This window comes from Oreochromis aureus, linkage group 8 (assembly GCF_013358895.1).
Source record: "Oreochromis aureus strain Israel breed Guangdong linkage group 8, ZZ_aureus, whole genome shotgun sequence".
In the NCBI taxonomy this organism is placed as follows: domain Eukaryota; kingdom Metazoa; phylum Chordata; class Actinopteri; order Cichliformes; family Cichlidae; genus Oreochromis; species Oreochromis aureus.
This window is the reverse complement of record NC_052949.1, coordinates 17,796,450-17,812,662: the sequence shown is the minus strand read 5'-3', so window position 1 is coordinate 17,812,662 and position 16,213 is coordinate 17,796,450. Positions and strand designations below refer to the sequence as shown.

The 16,213-nt window shown below is 35.8% G+C and overlaps 1 protein-coding gene across 1 annotated transcript; it reads right to left on the bottom strand.

The window, feature by feature from the left end:
* Positions 1 to 790: 790 nt before the first annotated feature.
* On the bottom strand, positions 791 to 15,158 carry LOC116317822 (integrin alpha-M-like). Its single transcript, XM_039616600.1, has 30 exons — positions 15,044 to 15,158; positions 14,243 to 14,345; positions 13,896 to 13,999; positions 12,845 to 12,915; positions 12,286 to 12,400; positions 9,937 to 10,064; positions 9,667 to 9,812; positions 9,133 to 9,283; positions 8,049 to 8,199; positions 7,765 to 7,838; positions 7,522 to 7,642; positions 7,269 to 7,408; positions 6,997 to 7,143; positions 6,690 to 6,902; positions 6,453 to 6,586; positions 5,353 to 5,495; positions 5,094 to 5,248; positions 4,835 to 4,957; positions 4,189 to 4,262; positions 3,177 to 3,318; positions 2,990 to 3,088; positions 2,822 to 2,901; positions 2,651 to 2,737; positions 2,506 to 2,575; positions 2,308 to 2,406; positions 2,105 to 2,185; positions 1,878 to 1,988; positions 1,604 to 1,717; positions 1,405 to 1,515; positions 791 to 1,238 (listed from the first exon to the last, which is right to left on the bottom strand). The coding sequence occupies exons 1-30, from the start codon at positions 15,078 to 15,080 to the stop codon at positions 1,140 to 1,142; spliced, it is 3,423 nt and encodes a 1,140-aa protein (XP_039472534.1). The 5' UTR covers positions 15,081 to 15,158; the 3' UTR covers positions 791 to 1,139.
* Between the last annotated feature and the right edge of the window lie 1,055 nt (positions 15,159 to 16,213).

Below are 16,213 nucleotides of genomic sequence, written 5' to 3'. Positions count from 1 at the left end.
GCACTGTGAAATATGAATAATATTGAATATTTTTATGTATTAAAATTGCTACTCCTCTTTGCCTAGAGTTATAGCAGGCTGAGAACACATTAGGAAACTCAGGTGTTTTAAGTTTGTTTGTAACTGTGTTTGACCCTGTTTTCCTGATTATCCAGAAGAGACAACTGGCAGGGGGAAACAGTGAGTAGTTTTGGTTTCAAGGAATTGATTCCAGAGAGGTGTGGAGAATCTTGCCAAGGAGACCAGTGTATGGGTACGTGCTTTGAGCGTACAGTCATAGCTCACATCACATCTTCCCTGCCTGGTACACTCAGACCTTTTAAGTTTGCCTAAAGGTCAAACAGATCCACAAATGATGCAATAGTGCTGGCTGTACACACTGCCCTCTGCCACCTGGGCCATAAGAACACATATGTGTGGATACTGTTTAGTGACTACAGCTCCACCACAAGGTGTACATATAGGAAGTGTCACATCATCTACACTGACGCTCAGCACCAGTGCCAGGACTGTGTCCTCAGCCCCCTTCCGTACACCCTGTTCACCCACGACAGTGTAGCCACACAGTTCCAACACCATCATTATATTTGCAGATGACAACACTATCATTAACAGATGAAAACAAGTCTACATACAGAGCCCTGACATGGTGTTGGGACAACAACAGCAAGACCAAGGTGCGCATTGTGGACTACAAGAGACTGTGGGGTGGAGGGCACACCCTCATTTACATCGAGGGGACAGGGGTGTAATTTTATAACACAAAGCTGAAAATATCTTTATTCCCGAATAAAACAAGTAACATTACAAAATTTTAAGCATCTCAGTTGAATTTCACACATTTTCCAATACATGATCATTTAAATGTTTTTTTTCTGTTCAAGAAAATTGTAGTTGTCAGTTGGAACAGGTTTAATCTGAACACGTTTCAAGTCCTGAAAAAGATTTTGCCTTTCGGTTTATTTTGGGATCCTGTTTTGATGGTCCTGACAACTAGGTAGAAACGTTTTTTTGGGTCAATTAGTCAAGGAGTGATGTAGTTTAGACACAGCAAGCATTTGGACATTTCCGGGGCATCATTTTTATTAATAAAATGTTATGAAAGATTTCGAGGATCCAGACTACAAATGTGATCTTTGTTATTCAGCAGGTTTTGCAGCTGCATCGACCCCTGGACCTGGACTCTCTTCTTCATTTTCATTTATCATCCGTTCGTATTTGCTCTTGAAAAATCCAGCCTGGGAGCAAAGAAATCAAAAAAATGCATCAGTCATGTGTTGCAATAAAAAGGAATGAAAATAACCAAGCTACATGAGTTAATATAATAATCTTTTTTTAACTAGATATTTTCTATAATAACTTTGTGAGGCTGTGACACTGACTGAAAAAAAAAATCAATCTTACCTTATACAGGCCAGCAGTGAGTAAAGCTAGAAAAGCCAGCCCTCCCAGGGATCCTCCAATGATCTCTTTGGTGAAATTTGGCTGAGGATACACTTCTACCTCTGCTTCAATCTGACAGACAAGGTAATAGAAAGTGAATAAATTTAAATTATTATATAACTGAAAGAAGAGAAAACAAGAGAAGGCAATTTGCAATCACCTTGCGAACAGGAGGATTATTGTTAGACCCTGATGAAAAGTAGATGTACTGGTTTTCATCGTACTCCAGTCTGGCTGTGCTGGTCAAGAGGAATCTGGCAGATTGAAGTCCAATCTAAGAAAAAAAAAGTGGAATAAATTGGGGATAAATTAGGTGTTGCTTGATTTAACAAGGAATGATTATATTAAAAGATTTAAGAAGTTACTTCTACATAATCATCTGTAAAAATAAAAAAATGTTAATGAATATTGAACATAAAATTCCTGTCAGTTACCTGCTCTATCCATCCTGAGCTGAGGTTGGCAGAGATTTTGTATGTCCTACTCTCCCGTATTCCCATGGATGTGCTGCACTTGAACACTCTGCACTTGGCTACAGAGCAGTCCTGTGGGTCATTTAAAGAAGAATAAATGCAACACAAGTTTTGATCCAGTGCAATGTGAATTTTTAACTATACAATCAGGTTTAATTTCAACAGGTAAAGTGCAGAGGTATACGTACCACAACTTTATTTTTTTGTATCTCAGGAACAAAAACTTTCACAGGTGGTTCTTCATCAATTCCTCTCTGACAATCTGGAATCTGAGATATATGTCTTAGTTATATACGTTTGGTTTTATTTTAATTTCTCTATACCCATTCATCCATACACAAGCATAGGTCATTTTTGAGTCTGTACCTATCAATTCTCAAACACATATTACCCTTAGACTGCTTAAATCCGCCCAAATGTCTTTTTCACCAAGCTTCACTGGAACCCTGATCACCACAGTGAAATTAAGCGCTCTGATATCATTTGTAACCTAAAATGGAAAAACAAAAGTATAACCCAGCATTAAAGTTAGGTCTACATCATACAATGAATTTTTGAACTACAGATATATGCAGAAGTTATATTTCACCTTGACCGATTGTTGGATTGGTTTCTGCAAATCGTTCATCCCAAATGTAAAATTGTTGTAGCTGAGGGAGCTAAACAGATATATTTGAAATATTAAATGCCAGGTAAACAAAAAAAACATTTACAATTTTTAGAAAAACACATACTTTTCAAATGTCATAAAAATGCTGTATTTCACATCAACCCATGTCTTTTTGTAGAGTTCCCTTGTTGTGGCATGCTCCTGATTTCCACTGAAAGAGAGAAAATAAATTATGTGTACTGTATCTATGGGACTATTGTTTTAATGAGAAGTACCTGTAGCAAAATGACAGTACCTGGTGGCATTCACAGTGACAAAGATCTTCCTCTCAAGTTGACTATTGGTGTCAATCCCATAGGAGACAATGAAGGAAGCCTTAATTGAATGAAAGAGATAAGAATGAATCCTCTTTGTCTGTAAACTGTGTAAAAGTGAAAATGAAGGAGTGAGAAAAGATGTTCACCTTTGTTTTGCTTTTGAAAATTGGTTTGTCAATAGTGCAGTCTGTCCTTCCTCGTGATAAACCATCTTCACTGTCCAACGAGTTGCACGCAATTCTTCCCTTTATTAGAAACAAAATGACTGCTGGATGTATTGGAAAAGCAGCAGATCAGTGATGAACTGATACAGACTTGATCTTGGTGTCTTACCTGCTGAATGGTGAACTTCCTGTAGGAGAGTCCAGCTGGGTACGTGAGAATAACACGACTGTTGTAGGAGTTTTCTCCTCTGTTCTCCACTGTGACTGTGACATTCAAAAGCTCATCAATGCCCACTTTAACCTCTGAGGATCTGTCAGAGTATGAGGAAGCACAAGTAAAATGGAAGGAAAATAATAAAGTTACAGCTATACTAATATTACTCCAATTTATTCAAAAGTAACAGCAGAAATTAAAACCACAAATTGGTGCCAAAAGGGACATTAAGAAGAAACTTTGTTGACCTGTTTATATGTGAAGATTCTCACCAGATGACTTCAATAATTAGTGATTCTATCAGTTATATTAAATTACCTGGCACTCTTTCTGTCTTCTTGGACCCAAGTGTTTGAATTTTAGTGGGTTGATTATTTCTTTTTGATTTCAAAAATGTTCAGGCATTGTCGACTTCTGTTAAATGTTTGATTTTATGTTCTCTATTTCTAATGAGCTTTTATTATTGTGTCCTGTTAGTTTCTTGCTTAGTTCTTATTCTTGATAGTTGATTCTTTTGTGATCCCTTTGTGTTCCTCCAGTTTTGTCTCAGTGTTTTTCTTTTGTCTTTGTGTGTCAAGTTTGGACACACAAGCTTGTGTCTTGAGCTCTACTTCCTTGTTTTGTTCTCTGTGAAGATTACTAGAGGACAAATCTGGTCTGTATTTTATCTTAGTTTCCCCTTGTCATTTGGTCCTTCCAGCCTAACATATTCTACATTTAACAACACAGTTTTGGCACCCAGAATACATCTTATATTTGGTGATATGGGAAGTGAGACGTAAATACAACCCGGATCTAAAAATGCATCTTAAGAAAAACAAGTTGGGTTTTTTTATAATTTATTTATGTCTGTTCACTTCCAAGTTTTGTCATTTTATTCCTTTAAATTAATTAATCATTTTAGACATACTCTTAAACCTGACATGCTACCAGACACCAAAGCTTGAGTTATGCACCTGAGCCTCACCTGGTGAAGTTGAAATCCACTTTTAAGTTATCAACACATTTGTTGTCAGTGCCGCAGTTGATCTCAAACCCTAACTGTGGAAGAAAACAATGTAAAACATATTTTTATTATATTATTTACAGACTAAATTTAACATTGAACAAATGAAATCACCACTTTGTGCGTTCCACCATCTAGCTGTACTTTTCTGCAGAACATTTCTGTTCTCAATCCACTTCTTGAAAATATCTTGGTCCTCTGCACACACAGGAACCTATGTATCAGGTGTGATCTCAGACAGCCACCCTTCATAAGGTAAAGGCTTGTATATTTTTAATTCAGTTTTTTTTTTCAAAGTTGAAGTTTGTCACTAGGTTTGAAGCAGTTGAGAAGTGCACAGTTTCTCCTTGGCCTCAAAACTAGAGTTACGTAGAAAGTAAAGTCATAGTAGAGTTTATAATGCATTTACTATATAGAGAGCTACTACTACAGTGATGGTAACTCATTTACTTCCAGTCTCTTCAATAGGTATTGCTCAAACAGATGCCAATAATAACATTATTTCAGACAATTTAAGGGCAAAACACTAACATTTCGTAACTTCATAAACTTCATAAAGACTAGACTCAGATGCCAAGTTAATAAGGTGTCTTTAAAGGTTCCTCACAGGATGAATAGCTGTTGCTTGAGCCTGTGGGGCGAGACTTGGTCTAAGTTTTTTTGAAGGCAAACCATCAAATGTGAATTTGAGCTCATTGGAAAGTTCACTGACAGCATCTTCTGGACAGGCCTGCAAGAAGAGAGCAGAGTTAGGTTCAGATTCAGTGTTCGAGGAAACTTAAAAATATAAAATTAGTTAAACAACATCTTTTGTTTGATGAATTGGTCATAATAGTTTTTTTTCTGATGTTGTTATTAGGTTTTACCTCAATAAAGAATTTTACAGTTGAACACAGTTTGCTGGTTAAGTTCACAGCAACTGATCCAGATTTCGCTTGTTGTTTCCCACTGATGTACGCTCGGTTGTTTGGAGGTTTGCGAGTGGCATCCAGGGTTAAAGTATAATTAATCCTTGCTTCAGCTGGAATATCAGAGTTTGATTTCAATGCTACAAATTTACACAGAAACCATCAAACTGCTGGATAATGGCTTTGTAGTTAGAAAAAAGTGAGGAGAATGATGAACCTGTGTTGACTGTAGACACTCTGCTCATGGTAAAGCAGACTGTAGCTGTGTTCTCCAGTGGTTCTGAGCAGGTTGTATTCTGAGTAGGGATTTCGTTTGGGCTGAAAGACACCTCAGCTTTAACCATTACTATAGGTCTTGATCTGTAAATGGACATCGAAGGAAAATATATGTGAGCTATGTTAACCTTCAATAACAAACTAAAAATTGCTCTCCATTATTGGTGTTCTGACTTGGATTAGTAACAAGACTTCCCAGTTGTCTAATCATGCCTTTGCTCTAACGTTTCATATTTTATCAATCCCTTACCACTTTTGAGTCATTTTGTCATATCCTTTTGTCAATGAGAAAAACACTTTTTTTTCTAATATTATATCAAATTAATACGAAGTCTTCCAAATGACAGTTAATTATTTATGAAATAATTTATCATGAATGCTTTTTAATGGAATAATGTGTCTGTGTTAGTCCCCATAGGGAAATTACTCCTCTGCATTTGACCCATTCACCCAGTGAAGCAGTGAAGAATATCTACATAGGTGCTACCATCAATGTGTTCTCATGGTGACATTGTATCAAAATAATAACTATTACAATAATAATAACTATTTGCTGAACTACACAGTGTTTAGAGTAATGCATAATTTGCATTTCTGCATCAAAGTCATTTGTTAGAACAACGTTGTTGCTATTAAAATGTAAAATAAAATATTATTTCACATTTTTTTTAAACTCAAACCCACACAAGTTGTTTTTCCAGGGGCTTAACTGACAAATCTATTGCTTCTTCAATCATGAGAGAAACCATGATTATCATGATGTAACAAGATGATTAGAAAATTTTTTTTATATTGATTAGTGACCATTTTAACATGATAAAATTCATTAATATAATGTGACCTCTAAAAAGATGTCAAAAACCCATTTTACTCTGCATAAGTATTGGATTAAAAGTCATGAATCAATCATGTGCAATTCTCATAAAATTGACCTTGCAAACTGAACAAACTAAACTTTTGACCAGTAGTCCAGAGTAGTTGCACATCAATATCAATTGCTATAAATAACAATAACACATAACTGGAGTATCTTGGACTTACCTCAGTAAGACAACTTTGCCCTTTGAACCCACCGCTAAATCAGGTAGTTTATCACCACTCTGGTCAAAAGATGACTGACTGATTGATACACCAAAGAACTTCAGTCCTGACTCGACCTCAGAGCCAGTAATTCTCTGTGTACATGGAAATATTTTAATTAATCAATCTGCAGATTATTTAGACATATTGCAGGAAAATACAATTAAAACTATTTGTGAGTTCTTTGATGCTGTGCACCTGTGAGTAAGTAGGACTGATTCTTCCTCCTCCTTCACCATTAAATATGTAGATGCTGCCTTCACCATGATTCTCCAAAGGTGCTCCAACTGCCAAATCCCTGAATCCATCTGAGTTTAGATCAGGCAGTACAGCAAGAGAAGAGCCGAACCTTCCTTTGACAGCTGCATGTCCTCTTAGTACTAATGGATCATCAAAATGACACTCCACAAACTAAAAGCAGGAAGTGAGTGAATAGTTTATGGTAATAAAAAGGTTGATTATTAAACTGATTAATTTAACTGCAGTAGATAAAACTGTGATTTACCAAACCAGTTAATCTGCAAACATAAACTCTTCCCTCTCTATCAGGCTCCATGTACATTGGGGCTGATATGAAGATTAGATCAGTGATGTCATCATTATTTATGTCCATGGTACACACCTCTGCCCCGAAATATTCACCAGTCTGATACTGTGTAAGGAACAAATTACTAATAAAAGGGTTCATGTTTAGGAAAAAAAACTACAGATTTTATTTGAGAAAATAATTTATATCTAGTTTACAATGTCATTCCCATCTATCTTGGAAATACATACCTGTGATGAAAAGGGCTCAATCTTTTGGTTTTCAAAGCTTTGTCTGTTAACAGCGACCACAACTCCTCTGTGTTTATATCTTGGAGCACCAACCATTGTCAGTGAGCCACTTTGGGTTTTAGCAATTGCCATGGAGTAACCTAGAATTTAGGTAGCCAAAAAGAGAACATAGATATAAAATCTGATATGCATATTTGTGTGAAAGAATTATAGCAGTGTATGAGTTAGATTGTTAAAGCTGTAATATTCTTACCAAGATAACTGTCAGGCTCCAAAGACACATCCTCATATGTTTTCAGCTTCTCCCCTCCTGTTGTGTATTGCACGTAGCCTCCCTTCCACTGGTTTGCACCAACAATAGACATCTGAATTCCCTACAGAGCAGACAGAAAATACAGTTTATGACTTTCTGACTAAATTGTATATAAAAAGTGCCACATGTGAACCTTTTTTGTATGACTAGACTGTCTGGTGCATTTCAGGTAGTTTTAATTACCTCAGGCACATAAACTGCACTGAATCCCTCTTGAGACATTTCCATTTTCAGTGTCTCTCCACTGCTTTGAGATCCTGTAACAGAAAAATAAATGAAAAGATGAAAGACACAATATAACACATTTCACTTGTAACTTCATAATTTTGTAAAGACAAATTTTCATTATGATTCAAGTTTTTTTGCTGTTTATCATAAATGTGTCTGAGCACTTTTATAATAAGCAGCATGTAGTAATAGTAACAGAAATTTGTAACAAAGTTGAGACAATACATTTATGTTTGTACCTTCAATGGAGAAAATTTTTTCCTGCAAATTTTGTCTTATTATTTCAAGTGCGTCGAAATTCTCCACTTGAAACACATATTTGTCTGAAGGAGATGATGCAATGGTGTGCAGTTCTCGTTTTGCTTCAGTTTTAGTGAATGCATTTCCCACCTAGGGTTGTTTAAAAACAATACATCTAAGTTCTCATACTATGCAAGATGCCTTGCTTTATCAAAGCACAGTTTTTAATAAACTTAAGGTTTTATAGCCATTTATAATGCATTTTACAGACATGTTTTATATAGTGTTAAACTCATTATACCCAAATCCAGAATACACAATATTCGTGCTCCAATCAGTAATTCTGCATTGCCATTTAATTGAGAAACTTCATTTCAACTTTATGTATTTAGTGGGATATGCTTTGATTTAAAGATGCACACACACACACACACAGACATATATATATATATATATACAAAAATACAGAAGTATAGCCATATATATACTCAAACCTCTTGATCCTTGTATTCATCTAGCCATGCAGTATTTCTGAATGAAAAGGCCATTCTAAAGTGCTCACAGAATCTAACAGTATACCACTGCTACAGCAAGTCAGTTTGTGTTTGCTTCACTCCATCAACTATAGGGGCAACGCAATATCACGGTAAACTGTGTAACAGATGCGTCGGTACAACGTGTCCATATCACGCTTTGCCTCTCCAAAACGTGAAATGGGCACTATGAACTGGTGTGTTTATTACATGGTTTGCCATGTTACTGAGTTGATAATTGGCATTACTTCAAAGTGGAGCATTTGGTAACCACAGCAACTCAGTCATGGAGTAGGAGACCACATAAAGTTACAGACTGTGGTCACCGAGTGCTGAGTTGGATAGTGTGTAAAAGTCAAAAATGGTCTGCTGACTCAATAACCTCCAGTGTTGGGGAGTAACGGAATACAAGTTATTCGTTATCTGTCAGTTATTCAGTTGGCCCAGTACTTTTCTCAATATAGTGCAGCATCAGTCTTAGCCCGACAACTGACCAAAATACATTTTCAGTATGGCACATTCTGTAAGTTGAAATAATGGAAGTACTTACCCCAATAGCAAATCGAACAATGTTTTTACTCTCTGCTAGCTGTACTGCACCATCCAGATAAGTCCGGTCATTAGATTGTCCATCAGTAATTACTATCAAGACCTTCCTTGCACTAGGTCTCATACCTTCTTTTGGTATGAAAACAGTGTTTCTGTGAATTAAAAAAATATATATCTAATGTCAATACATCTTTTTTTTTTTTTTACAGTGGACGTATGATCATGGGGTAAATTGACTGTTATTTTTGCATCCATCATTCTTTTTTTTTATATTTTCATTTAGCATTACAGAGATTTTTCTATTTTTTCCAATGCAGAGAACCCAAGTATTCGATTTTCAAATTGAAATAAAATTGAGCCTTGGTTAAGAGCATCTCTATGGAGGTCTGTTTATGTTGTCTCTTTTGAAAGACTGGCATTTTAGTCCACACTGTATTTAATTTGGTAAGAGTCCCAGAAAACCAGAGTCACCTGGACAGGAACTCTGGACATTAAATTTAGCATAGTGCTTCAGTGATATAATTTCCTTCCTTACACAACATGTCTGATGGCCTTAGCTGTGAAGGTAGCTCCCCTGTATTGCTTGATTTCATTGATGTCAGTCTCCACTGATCCAGATGAAGAAAATGTTTTAAAATAAAAGTGAACCCATGGTGAAGTAGAGAACTGGGAAACAGAAAACTGAAGAAAAGGGAAGACAATAAACATATCAACCTGTCATGCTTTATGGATCTAAATGGAAATAATAATGTAACTGTTTTATGACTGTGCTACTAATAACTAAAGGGGGCCTACAGCGTCTTACCTGTGCATCATTTAAGACAAATGATTGGATTAGATCTTTCACAAACTTCGTCATTTTTTGAAAATCAGGAGACGATACGCTGCCTGAACCATCCAACAGAAAGGCAATGTCTACTTGTGGTGGGCACTCTATCAAAGAGATGGAGTCAAAGTCCAATTAATTTTTATGGGCTAATTTTAACATGTTTCTTCACATCATGCAAGCAAAAGGATTCTGAGGCTTTCATTAAGACAGTATTCAGTAATGAATATCACACACATAAGGAAGATCTTTACGATGCATGGAGGGTTTCACTCCAAGTCCAGCACCCTGAGACTGAACGCTAAGTGGAAGGAAGGAGGCTATTGCATCAGAACCATGGTCCAGGTTGAGACAATGAACATCCATGAGTACATCAGGAAGATGACCATAACTGACCGCTTGCTTTGTAAATACCTCGGGTAGTAGAAACCCAAGAAAGAGGACCGGCGTTCTTATGCTACGTGCTGGGTTATGGATGAAATGATGCTCCTGCGGTAATACACGTTCCAGCCATGTACTCAGCTCTATATTCTGAGATAATGGAATATAGGGCTGGTTAAGCGTCTATATACCAATGATTTGTCACCCTGATTTGTCACCTAGCATAAAATGTTACGCTTTGGGAGTGAGAACGTGTTGGGAATGTTCAAGTTCCATAGCTGAGTTCTACCACACCAGGTAAGACCGCATGTGCAGGCTGTGTAAAGATGCCGCGGAGACAATCCAGCACATAACATTGTGCAAGATGCTAGCAGGCAGGGCACACATGAAATGCCACAACCAAGTGGCTGGCACGGTATACAGGAATATCTGTGCCAAGTATGGCCTGGAAGTCCTGAGGTCAAAATGGGACACGCCCCCATGGGTGGTCGCAAATGACTGTGCTAAGATCCTGTGCGACTTTCAGATACAAACAGACAAACTGGCAATAACCAAACCTGCTAATCAAACGGACATAGTAGTGCTGCACTAGGAGAGGAAATATATAGACAGTTATCCTTAATTTTTGCATTTATATCAGTTCTAGCCCAGCAGCCAGGTATCAATAGGTAACAAAGGGAGTGATGAGCAGTCAGGCCTGTAGCATTGTAGTTTCTATTTCTACCTGCACTTGTTTCTAGTCTGTATTTTTTCATTATGATAGGAATTAGTCTCAGTGTGTGTGACTGTAGCTGAAGATTTACACTGCTAACTCATCAGTATGTGCATTTCAGAATGTGTTAGAATAGAATAGAATAGAATAGAATAGAATGAATAGAATTCAACTTTATTGTCATTGCACATGCACAGGTACAAAGAAATGCAGTTTGCATCCATCCAGAACTTTAGCCGTGTAGATAATTACAATATATTAGATTATATATATTACATATGTGTTTCAGAGAAACACAAAAGTAATGTAACAACTAGTGAAACAATTAAGATTACAGTTCATTACTTTTAAGTAACAACCTCAAATCTGATGATTTTTGAATAGCCTATAACTGCTTTTTTTCTTAAAAGGAATCTAAAGCTTCTGAGTTTCCTACAGTAATAAGGTTAGTTTTCTTAGAAATCTTGAGTGTCTGAACTAGTCTTCTTGCATTTAGGCATAAGATTTAGACATTAATTTTATATAGAGACATTATTCAATTGTGAATAACAGAAACCAAAAAGAACTTCCCACTTCAGACTACCTCCAAAAATATTTGGGGACCTAGGAATAAAATTATTATTATTTATACTCTAGATTTAATCTTCAATATTTCAAAATACCTCTACTGTATTTGCTTCACAGTTGATGAATTACACATAAATCACACCAGAAAGGTTCCTTGGATAGTGCTGCAATTCAGCTAATCCAGTAGCTCACTAATTATACAGACTATCTGAAATAAAGCAATGGTGGAGAGGGGGCAACTAATTATTTATAACAACCTTATTTTGATGTTAAAATTTGTGTAAAATGTGTAAACTTGATGTAAGTGATTTTTTCTGGTGGCAACTTGGGAAGTCTGTGGCTACAGGTTAAGCCTCATCTGCCATTTTAGTGCACCAAATCATGCAAGTCATTCATACAGAATGGCATCAATATCATCCACCATTGGTGCGATCTCATCTTCCACAAAAATGATTTTAGATTTATTCCGTTGCCTTCTCTGATTAATCCTTAATTGGTTGGATATAAAAGGGGAAGTCTCAGTAGAGTTTCAATTTATCTGAGATTTAGAGAATATGCAAGCACAAAGACAAATGATTATAACACTACATTAGATATAAAATGCAAAGGCTTTGTTATTAATGGCACACTAGGACTACAGTAATGGCACAAGTTCCATTTACTGTTACCTCGAAGAGAAGAAGGTATGGGAGATCCAAATGTAGTAACACTGTCTATCTGAAAGCACACACCATTGTACATGGTGATACTTCTGCAATCCTTTTGAATGGTTGGACCACACACCTGAGGAGACAAAGTTAAGTTGTGAGTAATATGGCTGACCGATTATTTCCAAGTGCTTTAAACATTGGTTCATTCCATGTAAGATCAACCAAATCTGAAAAGAACAAGACAAATAAAAAAACAAACAAACTGGGAATCATGATTTTTCTTTTTTAAATAACTGTAGCGTATTTAAAGAAAGTATAGGGGCCAGGTTGTGTACCTTTTAACATAAATATGTAAAAGTTGAATTAAAAGGAACCAAATTTAGATGAAGCCATGTATAACTAAATGTGCTGATGTTATTGGTGACAGGTGAGAGGTACATTGTTTTTCATGGAATGACCTTCATGCATTTTTAATTTTTAACAATCTATTATAACATCTTAGACACAGAAGACAGAGCTTTTTGGTTATCACTGATTTTAACAAAGCACTGGTAATGTTTGCAGTTCAGTAACTCACCACAGTGTTTGCAGTTGTAGGATCACTTTTCATCGTCAAACCAAGGGACATGTTGACTGCAAATCTTGGTGCTGTATTGACACCAAAATACAAAAACACAGAACAACTGTGAAACTGATTGCTAAAATTAAAACACTTCCCTATTTAGCATGATAACAATTGGAAGCAATATCTCCTCTAGGCTGGAAACTAGCATAAATCAGACACTTTTAATATCTATTATTATGGTGCAGATGATACAGCAGGAAGGAATTCTTAATAGAATTTAATTTCACTATTACTTTATTTTAAAACTTTGAAAAAATTGAAATGTACATTAATTAATGTTATATAATAAGATCTGCTAAAGAAATCTACTATAAATAGTGTGGTCAAGAAAGTCAAAAAAGAGAAGGTGAGCATTTAATGCTGAAAAGTATGGAAATTAACAAAAATCTCATAAAAAAAGAGAGAACCTATGTATTGCCAATACCCAAAAAACATTATGAATACATATCTGTGAAGAAATGGAAAAGTAGGACTAGGGGATACACAGCTGTGTGTCCAACACAACAAAGGACAAAGAAAGACTTAACATTATATACACAAGAGGTAATGAGGGAAACTGAAACGTGGGGAACTACACACATATGAATACAATTAACATAACGAGCAGGGGGAAGTAAAACTATACAAGACCTAGACATGACACAGTGGGCATATAGAACAGAAAGGCAAAGGACAACACGGAAGAAAAAACTCAAGAGAACTCAAGGGAAAAAATAAAAATCCAACTCTTATGAATAGACAACTAAATATATACAAAAGCCTCTGGGAAGTATATTTCATAAAAAAACAAACAAACATAAACTATACCGACATCCTAATTTTGAATCCCAAATACTGTGCATTCCAAAAAACTAAATGAACCAAGAACTCTTGAAAAGCTCAAAACACTTCCTCCCAGACCCAGTGATCATGACACTATGATTCATTTCTTTGAAGGCAAAATACTTACTGTCAGAGATTCAGGAAATGCTGTAAGGAAATTTATAGATGAGTGGTTACCTACCTTCAAATTGCATGTTTTGGCAGCTTTGGTGAGAAGTGGTGCAAATATATATTTTCCCCCTTCCATTTTGTGAACACTGTTCAAATGGGGCACTGACAAGCAAACTAAGGAAATAAATGATACAACGATGAGAATGATATGTCCAGCATGCAAACTGTAGTTACAGTAAATAAACTACATATGTTTAATAAGTATTTTATCTGTGTTTAAATATTGCTGTGAGGAATAAGTGGGGACAGTTTTGTTAAAAAAATGAGTGAATGAATGAATAAATAAATAAATATTAGTAATTTTAAACAGGCTATTATAAACCTGTATTCAACATATCAATGCATGTTCTGACTTACTCCGATTGTCTTTGAACCACCTGGTAGCCAAAACCAGCAGCAGAGCTCCTCAGGGTCTTCCAAGCCACAGGTTCAATATTGAAGCCAAGTGCAATATTTAAGACTGAAGATTAATGAAGAAAAAGCATCATTATTATTCTTACTTGAAGCCATTTTATAGAACAATGTGTTTGCAGCACCTCTAAGTATAACCACAAGTATGAAACATGTCCAGTGTTACTTTCATTCTTTTTTTTTGTTTACCACATTGTTTTTTTCATTACCACTTGAAAGCACCATCTGACATTTGAAAGTTCTCAACACTGTTGCTCAGAACAATTATTCACTTGAAAAAATAACCTGTATAGATTTGCTTGTCCGCTGCACTTTAAAAAAAATGCAAGTGGCTGGACAATCCAGGACAATCTACCTCGCATGCAAAAAGATGCCTGTAGCAAATGTGAGTACAGTGTTGGAATAATGAGTAAAACTAAAACAAGCAGGTGTATATGATGACTGCATGAACATATAGGACAGTCAAGGCCCGACTGAGCTAATCACACATTTCAGCAACTAGTGTGATCCGCAGGAGATAAAATGTATATGAGGAAATGACAATCTCAAAAGTGTTTCTGGAAGATATTTTTTAAGTTATCAATTTAACACCCCTGCTGGTTTTTAAAAATAAAAGATGTTTTTTATTGAAAAATAATGCTGTGCTGTGGCTAGCAGTGACTTTCACTGAAATGTCCACTATTTGCATAAATGAATTTATTAATTAAAAAACAACAGACAGAATAGAAGGCCATTAATTTCTCTTACCTAACAAGGATATTGTAGCACTAATTATCCAGTTCATTGTGTTACTCCCATGAAGAATAAATGACAGATGAATGAGGAATTATTTGAAAGTGTCAGGAAAGGAGTTGAAACCAAAGATGCAGAAATCATAGTGTGACTGCTCAAAGCTAAGAGAGTCATTTGAAATAAGTGTTATGTAGGAGGAGTTACAGACAGACAGCACTGTGTTTTATATGATACAGCAGACTGTGGTGAGGCTGTTTAATTTTGATCCAGTACCTCAGTAATGTAATTTTTCAGTAAATATTACTAAAATTTAAAGTAAACACATTGGAAAGTTTATTAGTGTCTGGGAATTTCAGTCATAAGTAAGGTTGGTTTTATTCAGTTAAAAATATATTTCTTTTCCCTTCAAATTCTGCATAAGAAATAAATTCAGGGTTATTAAGAATATAGTTTCAGTTTAAAGTACATAGAAAATTGCTCCATTTCCTCTGATAGTTACAATAATAAAATATAATAAAAATTAATAAAAATAGCAGATTACCTGACCCACCACAGTATGGGTCAGACAAGCCTCTTCATTAGAAAAAGTCAACAAAATAAAAAAAGGTTAATTTATCTTTTTTCTAGTGCTGTCATCGTTAATCTCGTTAAAATGACGTTAACTCCATAACTGCATTAACGCGGCAAATCTCCGTTAGCGAGTTAGTCATTTTAATGAGATTAACTCTGACAGCACTACTTTTTTCCTGACTTGCTCTGCATCGATTCTGTCAGTCAGAAAATCTGATGGTTTGAATCCTGTAAGATACAGGAAGTATGAGTTGGTTAAATAGGCATGGAGTCAATAAGTGGCTCCTTCATGTCAATGGCTAAAAAGGGAAGTCAAGCTAAATAACCTGTGGGCCTAATATGCACATGTAGCCAAAAGTGAAGCCATCTACTTGCCTATCTAGTTGCCATAGCTAATTTAATCTATGTGGCAATTTAGGGTTAGAAAGATAGTATTCAGTATCTTCAGACTACAACTGTGTTTCAGGAAGTCAGCCTCTGTTTCTGCAAGTGTCCACCAATGATAAAATACACTTATCAACACAACCTAATGATCTGAGAAGATCTGAGGTGTAAAGTTTCACATCTGTTTTTTTTTCTGTGCTTTCTCTCTTAGTCAGAGAAATTGAAACCAAA

Coding starts and splice junctions, on each gene's coding strand:
- LOC116317822 (XM_039616600.1), bottom strand. CDS start 15,080: ATGAACTGGATAATTAGTGCTACAATATCCTTGTTAG. Junction 4,958..5,093: donor CTGTAAAATTCTTTATTGAG/GTAAAACCTAAT, acceptor CTCTTCTTGCAG/GCCTGTCCAGAAGATGCTGT. Junction 2,738..2,821: donor GTCACTGTGAATGCCACCAG/GTACTGTCATTT, acceptor TCTCTCTTTCAG/TGGAAATCAGGAGCATGCCA.